At 27.9% G+C, this 16570-nt stretch overlaps 1 protein-coding gene across 5 annotated transcripts; it reads right to left on the reverse strand.

Moving 5' to 3' along the window:
* Positions 1 to 1505: 1505 nt before the first annotated feature.
* Positions 1506 to 13466, reverse strand: LOC135928258 (sin3 histone deacetylase corepressor complex component SDS3-like). 5 transcript variants are annotated; one of them, XM_065464669.1, is made up of 8 exons: positions 13376 to 13466; positions 13238 to 13336; positions 13094 to 13190; positions 9531 to 9779; positions 9161 to 9274; positions 8174 to 8230; positions 8100 to 8130; positions 1506 to 1759 (listed from the first exon to the last, which is right to left on the reverse strand). In XM_065464669.1, exons 5-8 carry the CDS (start codon positions 9215 to 9217, stop codon positions 1512 to 1514), a joined length of 393 nt encoding a protein of 130 aa, XP_065320741.1. In that variant the 5' UTR covers positions 9218 to 9274; positions 9531 to 9779; positions 13094 to 13190; positions 13238 to 13336; positions 13376 to 13466; the 3' UTR covers positions 1506 to 1511. The 5 variants fall into 5 exon arrangements, 4 of the variants coding, with proteins under 4 accessions (XP_065320741.1, XP_065320740.1, XP_065320739.1 ...); XR_010572258.1 differs by lacking the exon at positions 9531 to 9779 and having other exon boundaries at positions 13376 to 13460; XM_065464668.1 differs by lacking the exon at positions 9531 to 9779 and having other exon boundaries at positions 13238 to 13319; positions 13376 to 13385.
* Between the last annotated feature and the right edge of the window lie 3104 nt (positions 13467 to 16570).

Below are 16570 nucleotides of genomic sequence, written 5' to 3' on the forward strand. Positions count from 1 at the left end.
TGTGGAAAACAGTTATTTCCAAAAGAAACAATCAATTCCGACCTCAAGTTAATAGATTAAACTTTGCCATCATGCCCATTTAGAGACTAACAATTCCTAGTTCTTCTAAAGAAATAGGTCGATTTGGGTTAAAATTCTTTTGAAAATAGAAATCTTAAAAAATATTAAAGAAAATGATAATATTGAATATGAGTTAGAACAAGACTCTGCTACAGAGAGCTAAGCGTTAGTTATTGAATGACAATGAATTTAAAAAATTAATATTATAGATTATTTAAAATAAAATTATTATTAACTTAAAAAACATATATTTGATTTGACCTATTAAATATCGGTCAATTGACCGAAACGTATTTGACCGGTCAAATGCACAACCCTGGATATTAGTGAATTGTTTAGGTAGAAAGAGAGGAAAGATAAAAGAAGACAATGTATGTAGGGATAATCTAGAATGCTACCATTTTACCTTAAAGTTTGGCTAACCTTCTATTGGAGGGAGATAAAAAATATTTCCCAATGAATTTTCATTAAATTTAAATGTTGTTAAACGCTACTTTTAAAAGGAGCGCGCCACCGCTACCACTATTTGCCAGAAGGCAGCGCATGACAGCCCTTTACTAATAAATCTTTTTTAATGTAATAAAAATATTAATTTTTTATATTGTATTACATTATAAAATTATTTCAATATTATCATCCTCAAGTTTAGATCGGAGATCGCTAAGTATAATTTTAGCGGTACTTAATAATCGCTCAACAATAGCGCTTGAGGGTAATGGGGTATATTATTTTTCAAATAAGAAAAATTATCAGAAATAGTCATTTGCAAATGAATTAAAAAATGAATGGTTTTCACGAACTTATTACCTTGATATCCATTTGCTTCGACAATTTTAATATTTTATACTAGTTGAGTTGGGTTTACAAATTTCGAAAATATAAATTTCAATATTAAATAATAAAATTTAGAACTATAATTCATAATGAATATATTTTATAACTCAATACCTTTTTATAAAAAATACCAAAAAATATAGCACAATACTTATAGTTGCGCTACTTTAACAACTCTGATCGGCACTAATTAATCCGCAATATATCTATTTCTACATTTTTTCTATTCTAACAAAAGAGGGTAATTTCTTTATAATTAAACGGGCCTGACAGTGAGCTAGACCCTCTAATGCACGTACATGTATTTGGGATTGCCTCCAGTGTTACTGTTTTATATTTTTCTAAATTTTACTAGCCAAATTTTCAGATTAAACATTTAGCAAGGCTGTCCTAGTAATTTTATTAATAAATTTTATCAAGAATAAAGATTGAATTTTAGCAAAATGAATTTTATATGATCTTATATTTAATAACGAATCAAGAGGTAGCTTTTTAAAGTAACATTTGTATATTAACACAATTCATATAACAATTTATAAGAAAATTTTATAAAAATAAAATATTCATGAATTCATTCTGTTTTTTTTACGATAAATCAAATAAATATTAATTAAATATTAATTAAATATTCGTTTTCTAAGGGTAAAAACACCTTTTTGTAATTGATGTAAGGTTATGTACAAGCGATTATTATCAATCAATTTTCTAAGACATATTTTTGTAGTGTCGATACTTTGTATGATAGCTGCAAATTTTTTTTCCTCATTACCCTCAAATGATTCAACAAATACGGATTGTCCTCTATAATAATATCTTTTATCGTAGTATAATTTCCCGTCAACGATATTTGAGGTAAATTTTACATCTGAATGTTAATATAATATTTATAAAATAATTAAACTATAAAATATTTAATTTTAAAGAATGAAAAAAAGTATTGGGCCTGTTTTTTCTAAGACCAGGCCAATTTTTCAAACGCTTAAATTAAATTTATACATTTTTTGCAATATTATACTTAAATTACATTTTCCTGGTGAGTTATTTAACCCAAAGACCTGCAAAGGTCCAATTAAGGTCCGAACCAGATTTTAAACATTTGCTCATTATCCAGCCTAATTCGTATAATTTTTAGCTCGTCTTAAACCTGATTTGGATTTTAATATTTTGATCATTATACAGTTCTGTTATTAATAATTTGCTCATTTTAAGTAGTTTTGCTGTATTTTGTAAATGGTTTTTAAAGAACTCATCGTTTGGTGAGTTTGAACCAAGATTTAACATAAAATTTAAAGGAACATTTGAAATTTTTTATTGATCAATAAAATTGGAAATTTTTCTAAAAAAATGTTATTTCATAATGATTTTTTTTTATATATATCGTATTAAAATATGGAATCTATATATGGGGATTCGGAATCTCTAGATTTTAAATATTTACCGGGACCGATTTTAACGTTTAAGTGGAAATGTATACCAGTTGTGTAGAGTACCTACCCTTGTGTATTTTTTAAAATTTATTTGAAAAATCTATATAATTTAAGGGCATTTCTAACTTTTAGGGCAAAATTGTTTTAAATTCACAATGTGGATATTTAATAGCATCATATTCAACCATAAATATTGTCCATATTTTAAATGAGATTGAAGAATTAACATAGAATTATTATTAATTCTTTTATATTATTAGAATATTCATATTTAAATAAGTCACAATTTTCTTTTTATTATAAATTACATTTTTTTTATCCCTTTTAACCAAAAACAATTTTCCTTATATCCTTTTTTAACAATAAATTCATCAAATAACCAATTATATAAAATAAAAATGTTCGTTTAAATTAAATTTAAATTGATATCAAAAATAAATAAATCAATTGCCAAAATAAATAAAACGTTAATATAAAATGATATCGATCACATATTCATCAGAGATAATTAATTTACATTTAATAATTTGTGATAGCTAATTGATCTTTTTTTAAAATATATATTAATTTTTTATATAAAATAAAAATAATATATCGGATCAGAATGGTGAAAAATTTGTGGATCAGCACAAGCCTAATAAATAGCAGACTAGAAAAGAGAGCATAATTTTGTTAATATATGTAAAATAGGCTTTACTCTTAAGGCATTTTAATAAAATTTGGTAGATAATATTAAATTTATTACAATAATAAATCTGATGTAAGAAAATAACTGATCAATTTTTTAAGAACTTTTAAAGAAATTAACAAAGGCTCATTTGGGCTATTCCAAGACAAATTGATTGAAATGATGTGATTTCCGGAAGACAACTTTTAAAATGGATTAAATAAAATTTGTCGTGAAAATTAAATAGATTGTATATTTTGAATAAATTTGAATATACATGCTCTAGCTCAAATATATTACGAGTTATGGATTTTTAAAAGAATCTCATTACTAAAATGCATATTTTATATAAATTAAAATATTAACCCTCTAGCTTAAATATATTCCGAGTTATGGACCTAATAAATCTCAAATTTGTCAAAATAATTTTGGTCTAAAGTAAAAAATTATATATCCTTTTTAGCCCTCAAAATTCCCCCTAAGGAAATGCAAAAATTATTATAATATATCTTCAGTGTCGTTGCATTATCGGTAAAACAAACAAATTAATTTTGAGAAGGACTTATGAAAAGACGAAACTCACCTTTTCAGGTTTATTACTTCTTCTTCTCCGTTTTATGGCGATTTCCAGGTATACCCGGGTAGGCCAGTTTTCCCTCTGATTTTTCTTTTCCATTTTTGACGGTCCTGAGCATCAATATTTGTAATATTCATGCTTTTCATATCCGCTGCTATCACTTTTGTCCACGTCATCTTGGGCCTTCCTCTAGGTCTTGATCCTCCTACATCCATCAAGGTGCATCTCTTTATCCAGTCATCTTTTGTCATACGTTCCACATGCCCAAACCATCTTAGTCTATTTCGTCGCATTACCACTCCAATCATTTCTATACCCAATCTTGCTCGCAATTCCTTGCTAGTTTTTCTCTCTCTCAGAAAAACCCCACACATCTATCTAATCATTCTCATCTCTGTTCTTTCTAATTTGGCTTCGTGAGTTGTTTTCATTGCCCATGTTTCTCCACCATAAACTAAACAACTCCTCACACAGCTTACGTAAACTTTCCCCTTTAACTTCAGAGAGACTTTTTTACTTGTTAGAATAGACGACATCTATCTGAACTTCTTCCATGCTTGTCTAACCCTTGCAACAACGGCAGAATATACACCACCATCTGCGCTTAGCATATGACCCAAATAACAAAACTTATCCACTTTTTCTAGGGTTAACCTATTGCCAATATCCAAACCACAATTTTCTACGTTATCATTATGTACCCCTTTCTTGCACGATCTACAAATAAAAGTCATTCTTGATAACATAAACTTCCTTTTTTCCCGCTACATCTATTATGTATAAATTTATGGCATCTGGTGCATTAGATTGAATTTCTAGCAACTTCTTTCCCACATACACCACAAGGCCACTTACCGGATTTCTCCATCTTTAGATTTTCCCCACCAATCATCTTTGTCTTTGATACATTCATAGGCCCTTTGCTTCCATAGTCATCTTCCATTTACTAATTTTATTCCTCAATTCTTCCACACTGTTTGCCATTAATACAAGGTCATCTGCATATAATAGCTCCCAGGGAAGTCCTTCACGCATTTCTCTAGTTACCACATCCATTACTAGGATAAATAATAATGGACTCAGCACAGATCCTTGATGAAGTCCTACCTTCACCTCAAAGCTTTCAATATTACCATAATCCGTCCGTACTGCTGTTTGTGCTCCCACATACATTGCCATCACTGAGATAACCAACCATTCCTCCACACCTGATTTTCTCAAGGCCCATCTAGGAACTTCACGCGGCACTCTGTCAAATGCTTTCTCCAAATCAACAAACGCATAATAGAGTTTCTTTTCTTTCGCAAGATATTTCTCCTGTATTTGTCTCACCGCAAAAATTGCATCTGTCGTGCCTTTTCCCGATGTAAAACCAAACTGCATTTCATCAATTTATTTGTTCCCTTATTCGCTTCTCTAACACCCTCTCAAATACTTTCATTGCATGTTCCAAGAGTTTAATAGCTCTGTAAGACCCGCAATCTAAAGGATAACCTTTCCCCTTGTATACTGGGATAATTATAATTCTTCGCCAGTCCTCGGGAATAGTTACTTCTGTGATAATTTGATTGGCTAAATTACCATTCAATCCCTAAATCATCAGAACCTTTAAACATCTCTGATACCACCATCATTAAACCCGATGCCTTCCTTTTTTTCATCTTTTTCTCGTCCTTGCCAAATTTACACCCTGGACCTTCTACCTTTGCACAACTATCATTATTATCCCATTTATTTTCTTCGTTCAAAAGTCCTTCCATGTAGATCTTCCAGGTGTTCTTAATACCACTACTATCAATCACCATTTTTCCTTGCATATTTTTCAAACATTTATCACCTACAACATCCTGCCTCTTTTTTGCCATTCGAAACACATTTCCCAATCCATCAGCGCATTCCATTTCTTTAGCAAACTCCTGCCTTTTTTCTTCTTGCGCCTTCGCTATTAATTTCTTAGCATTTCTTTTCGCCATCTTGTAAATATCGTTATCACTTATTCTTCACTGTTATACCATTCTTTGAAGCACCTCCGTTTCTCATCCACAGCTTTCGCTACCTCCGGGTTCCACCATCAAGTCTCCTTATGTCTAGGCTGCCCTTTTGTCCATCCACATACCTCTTCAGTTGTCAACATCCAGGCTTTCTTCATGGCTTCCCACTTGTCATTTCCCCCAGATGCTTGTGCAACCTCCGCCTTCTTAATCGTCAATGTCATATTGAACTCCCCTTCAAGATTTCTCATGCCGTAACTGAACCCTCCATGCACTCCTTCATAACCCTCAATACTCGCTCCCACATGTCCATTCAGATCACCAGCCAGAATAATCCACTCTTCATTTGCCAGTCAGGATGTCACCCCCAATAGACTGTCCCAAAATATATCTTTTTCTTCTTCACTTCTTCCAACCTGAGGAACATATGCCGAGATAATATTATATAGCTTTCTACCAAAAATCATATAGCCTTCTCACTTCAATTACTTTGTCTATCAATCTCTCCGCAACCAATACTCCAACTCCAGCCTTACCATCATTACTTCCTTGCCAAAAGAATTTATACTTTTCACTAATCTTGCCAATCATTCTTGTCCCATTTCCTTTCCATCTGGTATCCTGTATGCAGCACACATATCTATATGCCTTTTATGCAATACATCAACCACTTCTCCCGCTCTTTCCGTCATACTCCCAACATTCCATGTCGCAACCCATACTCGATTCCCCGTAAACTGGTTTCTCCACTTTTTATCAGGTCGTTTATGGCCGTCATAAGTTTCATTTTCATGAATCGTGGTTCCACCAGGTTTTCCATCCTTCTTTTTGTGGTAGGCAGACAAGGAAGCCCACGGGGTACGTTGGGCTGTACCCCGCCCATGTTTTGTTGTAACCATAGGGAAATTTTGTAGCAAGATTTTATACAATCGGATGCCCTTCCTGACATCAACCCCATTAAGTGGTTTTTACACTCCGTAGAGGAGACAGTGATCCTATTCTAGACCCACATCACAGAGAACCTTTTAGACCTCCATTAGCTGCCAAAAGACGTTGCCACCCCGTCATGATGAGGCTGAAGGTAGGATTTTGGGTACTAATATATTTAAATATGTAAAAAAATTGGAGAAAATAAGAATTTAAATTTAGGAATAAAAAAAGCAATTATAAAGGGTGATAAAAAGATGAAACTCATCAAATATGTTTATTATCAATATATTTAAATATTTAAGTAAAAATATTAATGGAGAAAATAAGAATTTTTTATTAAGCTTTAGGAATAAAAAAAATAAATTATAGAGTGCTCTCGTTAAAAATATTAATTTTTTTATTAAGGTATAAAAAAATGTATTTTTTAAAAATTTCTAATATACAAAAAAAATTTATCGAAATACTAATGGTCATTTATAATATAAAATGCATATATTTTAATTTAAAATTTTTTAGATTATAAAAAACTAAATAAAATTCAAATTCTTATTTTCTCCATTAAAATTTTTACTTAAATTTAGACCAAAAATATTTTGAGATTCGTCAAAAAAGGGCTCTCATCGAACTTTGAAGCCCCATAACTCGGGGATATATTTGAGAGAACATTAAAATCTTGATTTATATAAATATATAATCTATTTAACCATCACTCCATTTTCAAAATGATTGTCCGAATAAATGGGTGATTTGTCATGAGATTACCCATAAATTATAAATTTTACTTTGAACTTGTGTTTATATATTTGTGATAAAATTCATCACACCATAAAATTTATTTTTTACTATAAAGTTTTTGGGCTAGACCTGAGGACAGAAGACAGGTAAAAAAAAATCTAATATTTCTCGGGCTTGTGCTAAATGAATTCATTGTTATTATAATAATTTTAGTATTTTCCTGATTATTTTAATTATTATTTCTTAATTATGAGCTAGATTTTACAGATTTACTATTTTATCTTAGCATGCAACTTAATTAACAGCTAGTTAAAATTGATAAAATAATTTTTGTGGTAAATAAGTCGATTAAGACCCATACTTCAAAAACATATATTAAAAATTACTTATCTTTCAATTTGAATAAATAAATTTGACTAACCCTAGCCTTATTGATAGCCAGCATTTTTCTAGTAGGTTATTAATTCCCTAAATTTTATAAGAGAATATTATGCCAGTTTTTTTCAAGACCTTTGACCGGGTATTATTTTTAAGTCTTGGTTTTATACTTTTTTAAATCTTAAAAATTTTAATTAATTATTTATTAAAAAAAATTAACTTACACCTAAAATTATTGTTTAAGATAATGTATTCATTTTTTAGAGAAAGGGGGGACTGGAGAGAAAGGAATTTTTTAATACCTTATAATATATATGAAAATTTCTTGACAGATTTGTAGCCAACCCCCCCCCCCCTCAAATAGCTAAGCCTATGACATATGATATAGGCTAAAACTAGCTGTTACTTACATCAGGCCTGGTTAGGAAAAAATCAAGCAATTTAATATCTTAACGTGACGTTATCTGTAATATGTGTACATTAAAAGAAACATTATTTACCTTGATTTGATATTTTTGAAACCATATCATTCTAAGTAAAAAAAATTTAATTACGTTAAAAAAATAAAATAAACCTGATCTTTAAATGATCTAAATGCATTTAAATCTTCTTCTATTGATTGATCATCCAAGTGAAATTTCACATGTAGTGATAGTAGTTAAGGAAGATAAGATTCTTAAAATAATTCATAAATGGTGTTGTGACATGGTTTTCAAGTTTAACAGACTTGTAAGTCGAACTAATGACATTAGACCAAAGTCATTCATCCAAGCTGATAGGACCCCCTACCCTACAAGAGTACCCCTTTGTTATATTTTATAGAGGTAATCGTATTTAATATTATATCATATTTAATATAAATTATAGAGTGAAGGTCTGTAGTGCGAGGGTTTTAGACCGTCAGCCAAAGCCTACACGATGAGTGGGTTGAAAAAATTTAAGCACTAAGTTAAAATATTTCTAGAACAATGGCCAAACGTGCAGGAGGATGAATTTGAAATATTTTTTCGAAGAAATGGGGCTTATATTTATTAGATATTCCCCCCCCCCTCTGCCAAATTTTTATGCGGATAAAAGAAAATAATAGCAATACAAAAATATATAACAAAAGACAGACCTGACATCATTTTTAGGTGTAATAAAGTAACATCTAAAATTTATAAAAGATTAGAGCCGAATTACATAATAAAACTAGATATAATATAAAATGGTGTTGGACAATAAAAGATAAAAAATAATTTGAAAAAGCAAAAACATTAGTTATTGAACAAAATACAATACTATTTTATCAAATCTGAAATTAATATTAGAAAAAGAAAAATATTCAACATATGACTATGATAAAGTATTGGCAGTGTTAACAATACTATAGCAGCTACATTATTGCAAAATCCATTAAAAAGATAATAAACAAAGAATTAGACAGGGAATCTTACTTTTGTCATACTAACATTATCTAAGAAAAACTTATGAAACCACAAAAGACCCAATATTGAGAGGTTTTTCAGATACCTTATTTTAGGTATATCTGATATTTTTTTACAATATTTTAAAAGGATATCAGGTGTAGGCTGTTTCTTACGCTTGCTTGTATCATTCCCATTGTATGGTAAATCATTGGCAGTTCTTCGCCTTAAAATTCTTCTTGTGTAGACCGGTTTTATATCAGTTGATTCTAAATAAATTTTTTAAAATAAAATAAGTCAAATCTAGTGGGGAATGCCTAAATTTAAAAAGTCATTGAGTTGGATACGCCTAATAAATATTGGACCAAAACTTTTCCAAGCACATAGAAACCTAGTCCAATTAAATTTTGTTCTATTAAAGTTTACCCCCCCCCCCTACTCCTACAAATCCAAATTAGCTAAAAAGGAAATTAAAATAATGCCCTAATCTTTTATATTTTATTCATATGATGAGTGTCTTCATACCTACAACTCTTCAATTGTAATAAAGATCCTGCATTATTCTCCCCAATCCATGGTAGATGTTCCTGGAATATAGAAACAAGAGATGTTACAGACAATATAGAGAAATATCTTAGTCAAATGTAGACCTGTGTGCACCCAGCTGGCAATTTTATTCACGCCGGAAAAGCTGCCCATTGAAATAAAGAGCGTGGCCAGGCTCGCCGCCGATTTTTTTATGGAGGCGGCGTGGCGTGTATAATTTTTAGATTGCTATTTAATTATATTTATATATTAAATCATTATTATTTAAATTTAAATGTAAACATTAATAAAATTAAAATATGAATTGTATTCTATTAGCATATAATAAAATAGTGTATATCATTTACATTTATTCATCATATTTCAAACTTGCACAAACATATTAATTTTTTTAAGGACATCACCCTCAGCTCTAATGACGTTTTTTAGTATCTTTTTAATGTATAATTTAATAATAACTGATTAATTAAATTAATTATATAAAATTTAGTTTTATTTCAGCTCTAATTATTGTGATGTTTTTTAAATATCTTTTTAAACTATAAAATAAATAAAATAGGGTGAAATTAGGTTTTGATGAGATGCTTAGATTTAATGCCATTTTATTCTATTAGGAATAACTGATTTACTAAATGCTTGAAATTTAAATAAAATTAATATAAAAAATAAATTGTCTAAAAAAATAGAAATATGATATTTGATTCCTCGCCAGAATTGCCTGATAAAACATAAATATAGTCATCTTCAAATGCGCATGTTTTAAATCTGATTAATTCTGGATCAAAATTCTGTTCTGTCACTTTTGAATTATAGACTCATTTCAAGCGTCGAAATTATAACACGTTTAGTCTTCGTCATTTAAATGAAAAATGTGACGCAAAAAGCATACTGGTGAAACAATATTATCTGCGATCGATAGCATAGAAAAGGTTTTCCATTTAAAAAAACAAAATACAGATAGTAACTGGTGCTGAGGCTAATGTCAAAAGAAGAGTCAGATTGGGAGATTATAATCATCATTTATGTTTAGGTGGACTTCACAATATAGTTATAGTTTATGGCAAAAAAAAGTTGCCAGAATTAATATTTTGATTAAAAAATTAGAGAAATCATTTCAGCCCTCGAGTAGCTGATTTGGAATGTGAAATTGAGGAAGAACATTGTAAAAGCCTGCAATCAAACTATTAGACTGACCATATTATGGATATTGATGATTCTGATTCATACCTTCATGAACATTTTGATCTAATTAATAGGAAAAGCTTAAAAATTAAATTGCCCTAATAGCTGGCACAGCATATAAATTTTGCTAGCAAACTGTAATGTTCAATATTTCTATAAAAGGAACTCTACACATTATTAAATTCATTCAAGAAAGTCAGTGGAATTTTTCCCTCCCAAAAGGGATCAACAATAAATTTAGGTTTATTTCGCAGTGAAATAAAAACATATACAACTCAATAAATTTGAAAGAAAATATGCAAAAAAAGCTTGACCATAGGTTTCCAATTACCAAATTTCAAGTAATTTATTTTATACTATATTTTTATTAATAAAATTATATTTTAAACATTAGATATTAGCAACACTACATGATTCAAGATGTCAAAATCTTAAAATTGTTTCAGAATATATAAATTTGAATTCTATGATATCATTGCAAAATTAGACATTTAAAAATTTTGGAGCATGATAGAAATGCACAGGGTGAGATTCATAGCTAAAATAGATCATAAACAATTCCTTCCAAGCAATGATTATAACATTAGCAATATAGAGCAATCGAATGTCATATTTTGCTCGGCCAACATAGTATCAGAAGAGGATGAACTAAATATTAGGAAAAAAAATGAATGAAACTTCCTAGACTTGCTAATTTAGCTAGTAAGGTTCTTTGTATACCTGCAACCAGTACGCCCAGGAGAAGATATTTTTCCATCACTGGATTAATACTCAATGAAAAAAGTACCTTTTATGTCCCAAGAATCTTGACAAAATACTATTTTGTCATGATAATTATAATTTTACTAAATCTGATTTCAAATTTATTATATATTTTGCTTACATTTCAAATTTGTATTTTAATTTGTTTTAAAAAAATCAATAGAATATTACTAAATGTGTTGTAATGTGACTCTAATCTGAGTAAAAATGCAATTCCTTTCTCTATTTCTGAGAATGATAAAATATTTAAATTTAAATAGGAGTAAGACAGAAAATAATTCAAAAAATGAATTAAACCATATTAACAAACAAAAATGTAATACATTGAATTACATATTAAACTCATCTAAAATTAAAAAATAATACACCAAGGCCACCACTAATTTATTAGGCAGTGGCAAATTAGTGTGCCACTGAACATCGATAAAAATTAAAAAATCTGCCATCATCAATTGAGGCTTCAGTGAACAGGTCTAGACATATGACATAAAATGTCCAGGACTTGGCAAATTTCAAATTGTAATAAATACCATAGATTTGGACATTAGCTTTGAGAAACAGTCACATTTTTATTCTTATTATCAAAATAAATCATTCAAAAAAATAAATAGGCCTTTTCAAATAATAACTCTTCAATAAACAATATGCAATTTAATATTCTAAATTCCACATTCAAATGCATCATCCAAGAGATTATATAGTTTAATGAGTGATGAGTACCATGGAGAGAAAAATGTAATTTATGCATTTATCTTCATTGAAAACTTAATTTATGATAAATAAAATTATCCATTCAAAAAATTTTCAGTCTAACAAGCATTGATAAAAAAAAAATTCTTTTTTTACCTCTTTTAAAATAATCCATGAAATATAATTTATTAATTTCCTATAACTTTTTTTCTGACAACCTTTTTTCTGATGGGGGATGGTTATAAATTCAAAAAAAACTAATGTTTTTTTTCAGGAAATTATCTTCCAACATCAAAATAGCATAGGTCTATTCAGAAATCTCCAATGCAGGAGTGGGGGGGGGGGTGCACTATTAGGTGGGGGTTTTTCATAATTTTACTTGAGGTCTTTAGGTCCATTATTTATTATAGGCCTATGGCTATGTTATATTTTTATAAAAATAAATTTTGTTTCACATTTTTTATTATTTAAAAAAACTTCCATTTTTTGAAGGAAAGAGGGTGGTATAAGAGGAAATTAAAATTTTTCTTGGGGGGGGGGCTGATATGCAAATTCTGCAAGACTATACTTGGCAAAATATGGATATAAGGAGAGTTAAGCCTCTTTTCTATTCAGAAAAATTATGCCTTAAAGTAAAAAACAATAGAAACTGTGCTCACCTCATTTTATAAAATTTTATCAAATATATTTGAATAAGGAATGAATATCAATTAAAAAGATGGCATGTCATCTTTAAGTATGATTTTTTATAAGACATTAAATTATATATCTATTATAAAAATAACACTCTTGGATTACCAAACCATAATTAAAAAATGAACATTAATATATAGATAATAACTATACCTTTTCCAACTAAAATTAATAACAAGAATAAGCTAATCAATTTATCCATATAAAATATTTACCTTGATTTAATTCCATATTTTGACATTCTTGTAAAGCTAGTTTTTTGTTTTCCTCTAATTGCTTAATTAAATTACGCTTTAAATAAATCTTTTTTTCCTATTTAGACAAAATTTTAATATTTTACAGAATTATAAAAAATGTACTTCATATTCCTTATATGCATTTTCTCCCATCTGTTTATGTTCTTCAAAGATATCAACACATTTTTGATTATAAATTTCTTTGCTAAGTTTGATTCGTTCCTAGTATTTTTTTTTATAAGAAATTAAAATAATTAACACCTCATGTTCTTTCTCTAAGGTATCTATAAATTCATTCAATTTTAAATTATTTTCTTTCAATAAAAACATAATAAGGATAACTAAATTGACATTTGACATACTCATTGAGATTGACAGTGTTTATTTTTTATACTAAAGGCCAATGCTTTTGGCCTCTCACTAGACTAGTGTTGCTATTTAAAATTATTCAAAATGATTAAGATATTTATTGTAAACATGTTAAATTAAAATTCCAATATAGATGTAGCATAGAAAAGTAACAATTGTCATAAACGTTATTATTTAACTTTTTTGAAATACTTTAGATATAACATAGAAAATTGACAATTGTCATATGTAATATTTTTGTCTTGTCCAGATCCCGCCTTTTTGAAGTTTGGCAATTTGCCATCCCTAACACCCTCATGTTGATTATTCTGTAAAACACCTTGAAAAGGATACATCCTCTTCTATATCTATGTTTAAATAAGATATTATATTCATTCTTATGGTCAATAGGCCTGTTATTTTGAATTAATTATCATTGGAAGCAGTTTGGATTTTTAAGAATCAATCTTTTAAAATAGGCTTCAAAAAAATTTAAACTTCAATTATTATTTTTGATGAGATCACAAATACCAAGGTAAAATAAGAGAGGACGTGTGCCCTCCCCCTCCTGGATCCTTTCATCAGAGTCTATGATATGAATGCAGAATAAGTGAGAGTTTTAATGGCACAATATGTCTCTAGGAATTATGAGTAAAACAATTAATGAAATGTTTTCGAAATTTGTTATTAAAAGCATTTTTAAAGTCTACTTTGATTATATCCATGTTAGGAAGAGGATTCTGAATATAATATGAAGGCATACTATTTTGAATCTCCCTTAACACTGAATTCTAATTGCTATATATATACACCTAATAAGTTAACCCTGGATTCCCATGGCAATTATATTTGCTAATAATTTCTAAATAGTCAATTAACCCCATATTTGATTCAAATCTATGATAGGAGGTCTTTGTTTAAAAGAGTATTTATGAACGACTTAAAAGCATTTAAATGATTTTTTGAGATATGTGTAGATTTTATATGAAATTCTCTAAGGGTAAAAACTATTGTGTCTAGATGTGAAAAATTTGTTATAATAATGAAGAAATCCAATTATTTCTTTATTATATAAAATTCATATAACTCACAAATAATATTATTTTCCATATTTTTTATAATATATTTGATTTTTTCTATAAAAATTTATAGAAATCTTTGCAGAGTGAACAAGGATAACCTCTCATTTGGCTATTGTTTAAAGAAAAGATTCTTTTAACGTTGGCATTATGAGCTGATATATAAAAAAAATAAAGCTTTCTATAGTAGAGTTAACTACATTTTTAAGGATTGGAATATAAAGAGAAATCAGACCCATTTTTAGTGAAAAGCAGATTTTGTATATTCAACTATCTGATTTTATTTTTGACTACTTGAGAACATTTTTAATTTCTATCCATTGGAGACATTCAATTCTTCTAGAGGTGTTGACTAAGCAAAATATAAAATGCTATGTCTACATTAATAAATAAGAAAATAAGTTATACAAAACTCTAATCTAGCAAGAATATATATTTTAGATTATAAATTACAAATACAAATGAATAAAAATTTAGTTTAGAATATTTTTGAGTGCACATAAATTAAAATTACTAAATATATAAACTTAATGAATTCGGTACGAAACAGCGAAAACCAGAATAGCGAATAAAAAATATATAAATGTTCTTATGATGTATTACTCCACTAAAAAAGTCATAAATTAAAATATTATATATTAAAATATTAATAATAATAGTTAATATTTAATGTTAATTTAAATATATAATAAAAATAATCTCTATGAATTATTCTTAATGTAATATAACAATAAATATATTAAATTTTTCCCAATAAATTAAATTATCATGGTATTTATATATTTATATTAATATATATATGGTCATTAGATAAACTTACTTTCTTTAAATATTATCAATAGAATACTATTATTTTGATATGGTAAATATTTAGTATATTTTTAATTAAATATGTTTAATATTAATTTTCAAATAAATTATAAAAATGATTTACATAAAATTAGTTAATCTAGAGCAATAAATATTTTCAAAATTAAATGTTATTGCCTAATATAATATGAATCATTTTTAAATCCTAAACATGATATTTATATATATTCTGGTATTTATATATTTTCAATTTATAAATACTAATTTTTGTAAATTTAATTTAAAAGTATAGCAAACAATATATCTTTCTTATAAAATTCATTCATAGTAAATGAAGGGTTTTCTAATTATTTATATTTTAAATATTAACTCTTTTACATTTACTTTTTTGATAAGGGTGAAGTGTCCCTATCAAAATAATAGGATTTAGATTTTTTATTTTTAGTGTTAAAGCCTTCTTTATATATTAATAAATGATTTATTTTAAGTATTTATACATTGCATAGACAGATTGATCATTATATTTGCACTGAATAATATTTAATATTATAATAATACAATCAGTAAATACATGATTCAGTAGCCAGAATTTTCCTAAGGGAGGGGAATTAAAAAATTACTGGGGGCTTCGACTCCAGACCTTTTGGGTGGGCTTTCGGCCCGCCTTTTTCCGGGCTTCGGTTACCTTAGTCTATATATAGCAGAGTTGTACATTTACTCAAAATAAAAAGATCTTCAAAGATCTAGATCTTTGAAGATGGTAAAATTTGAAGATCTTTTATTTTTTAAAAATTTTGTGTAACGATCTTCAAAGATCTTCATGATATTTATTTTTTTACCCCTTTATCAAGATGTTTTTCAATTTTATTAATATAATATTTCTTTTATGTTTTATACCTCTCCTCCTGCCTTGATGAAAGAAAAAAATAAATTTTTTTAAAAAAAAAATATTGACACAGCATGTTTCTAAAATTTTTGATGGCTTTATTATTAAATTGCAAAATATTAAAAAAAGAGTGCCTACAAGAATATTTATTTTGATTGATATAAGAGTTTTTAATATTATTATTGAAAAGTGAAATAATTTTTAAAAAATATTTAAAAATTTATTGAAAAGCTTCCTTTTCTTCCGAAATTTTTTTAAAAAAATAAAATTATAACTGTTTCCAGTGAGAGTGTAGGTAGTGTTGCATATTATATAATAGTAAAGATGTGCTAA

Source organism: Gordionus sp. m RMFG-2023, chromosome 4, assembly GCF_954871325.1.
Source record: "Gordionus sp. m RMFG-2023 chromosome 4, tfGorSpeb1-WG-v2, whole genome shotgun sequence".
Lineage (NCBI taxonomy): Eukaryota > Metazoa > Nematomorpha > Gordioida > Chordodea > Parachordodidae > Gordionus > Gordionus sp. m RMFG-2023.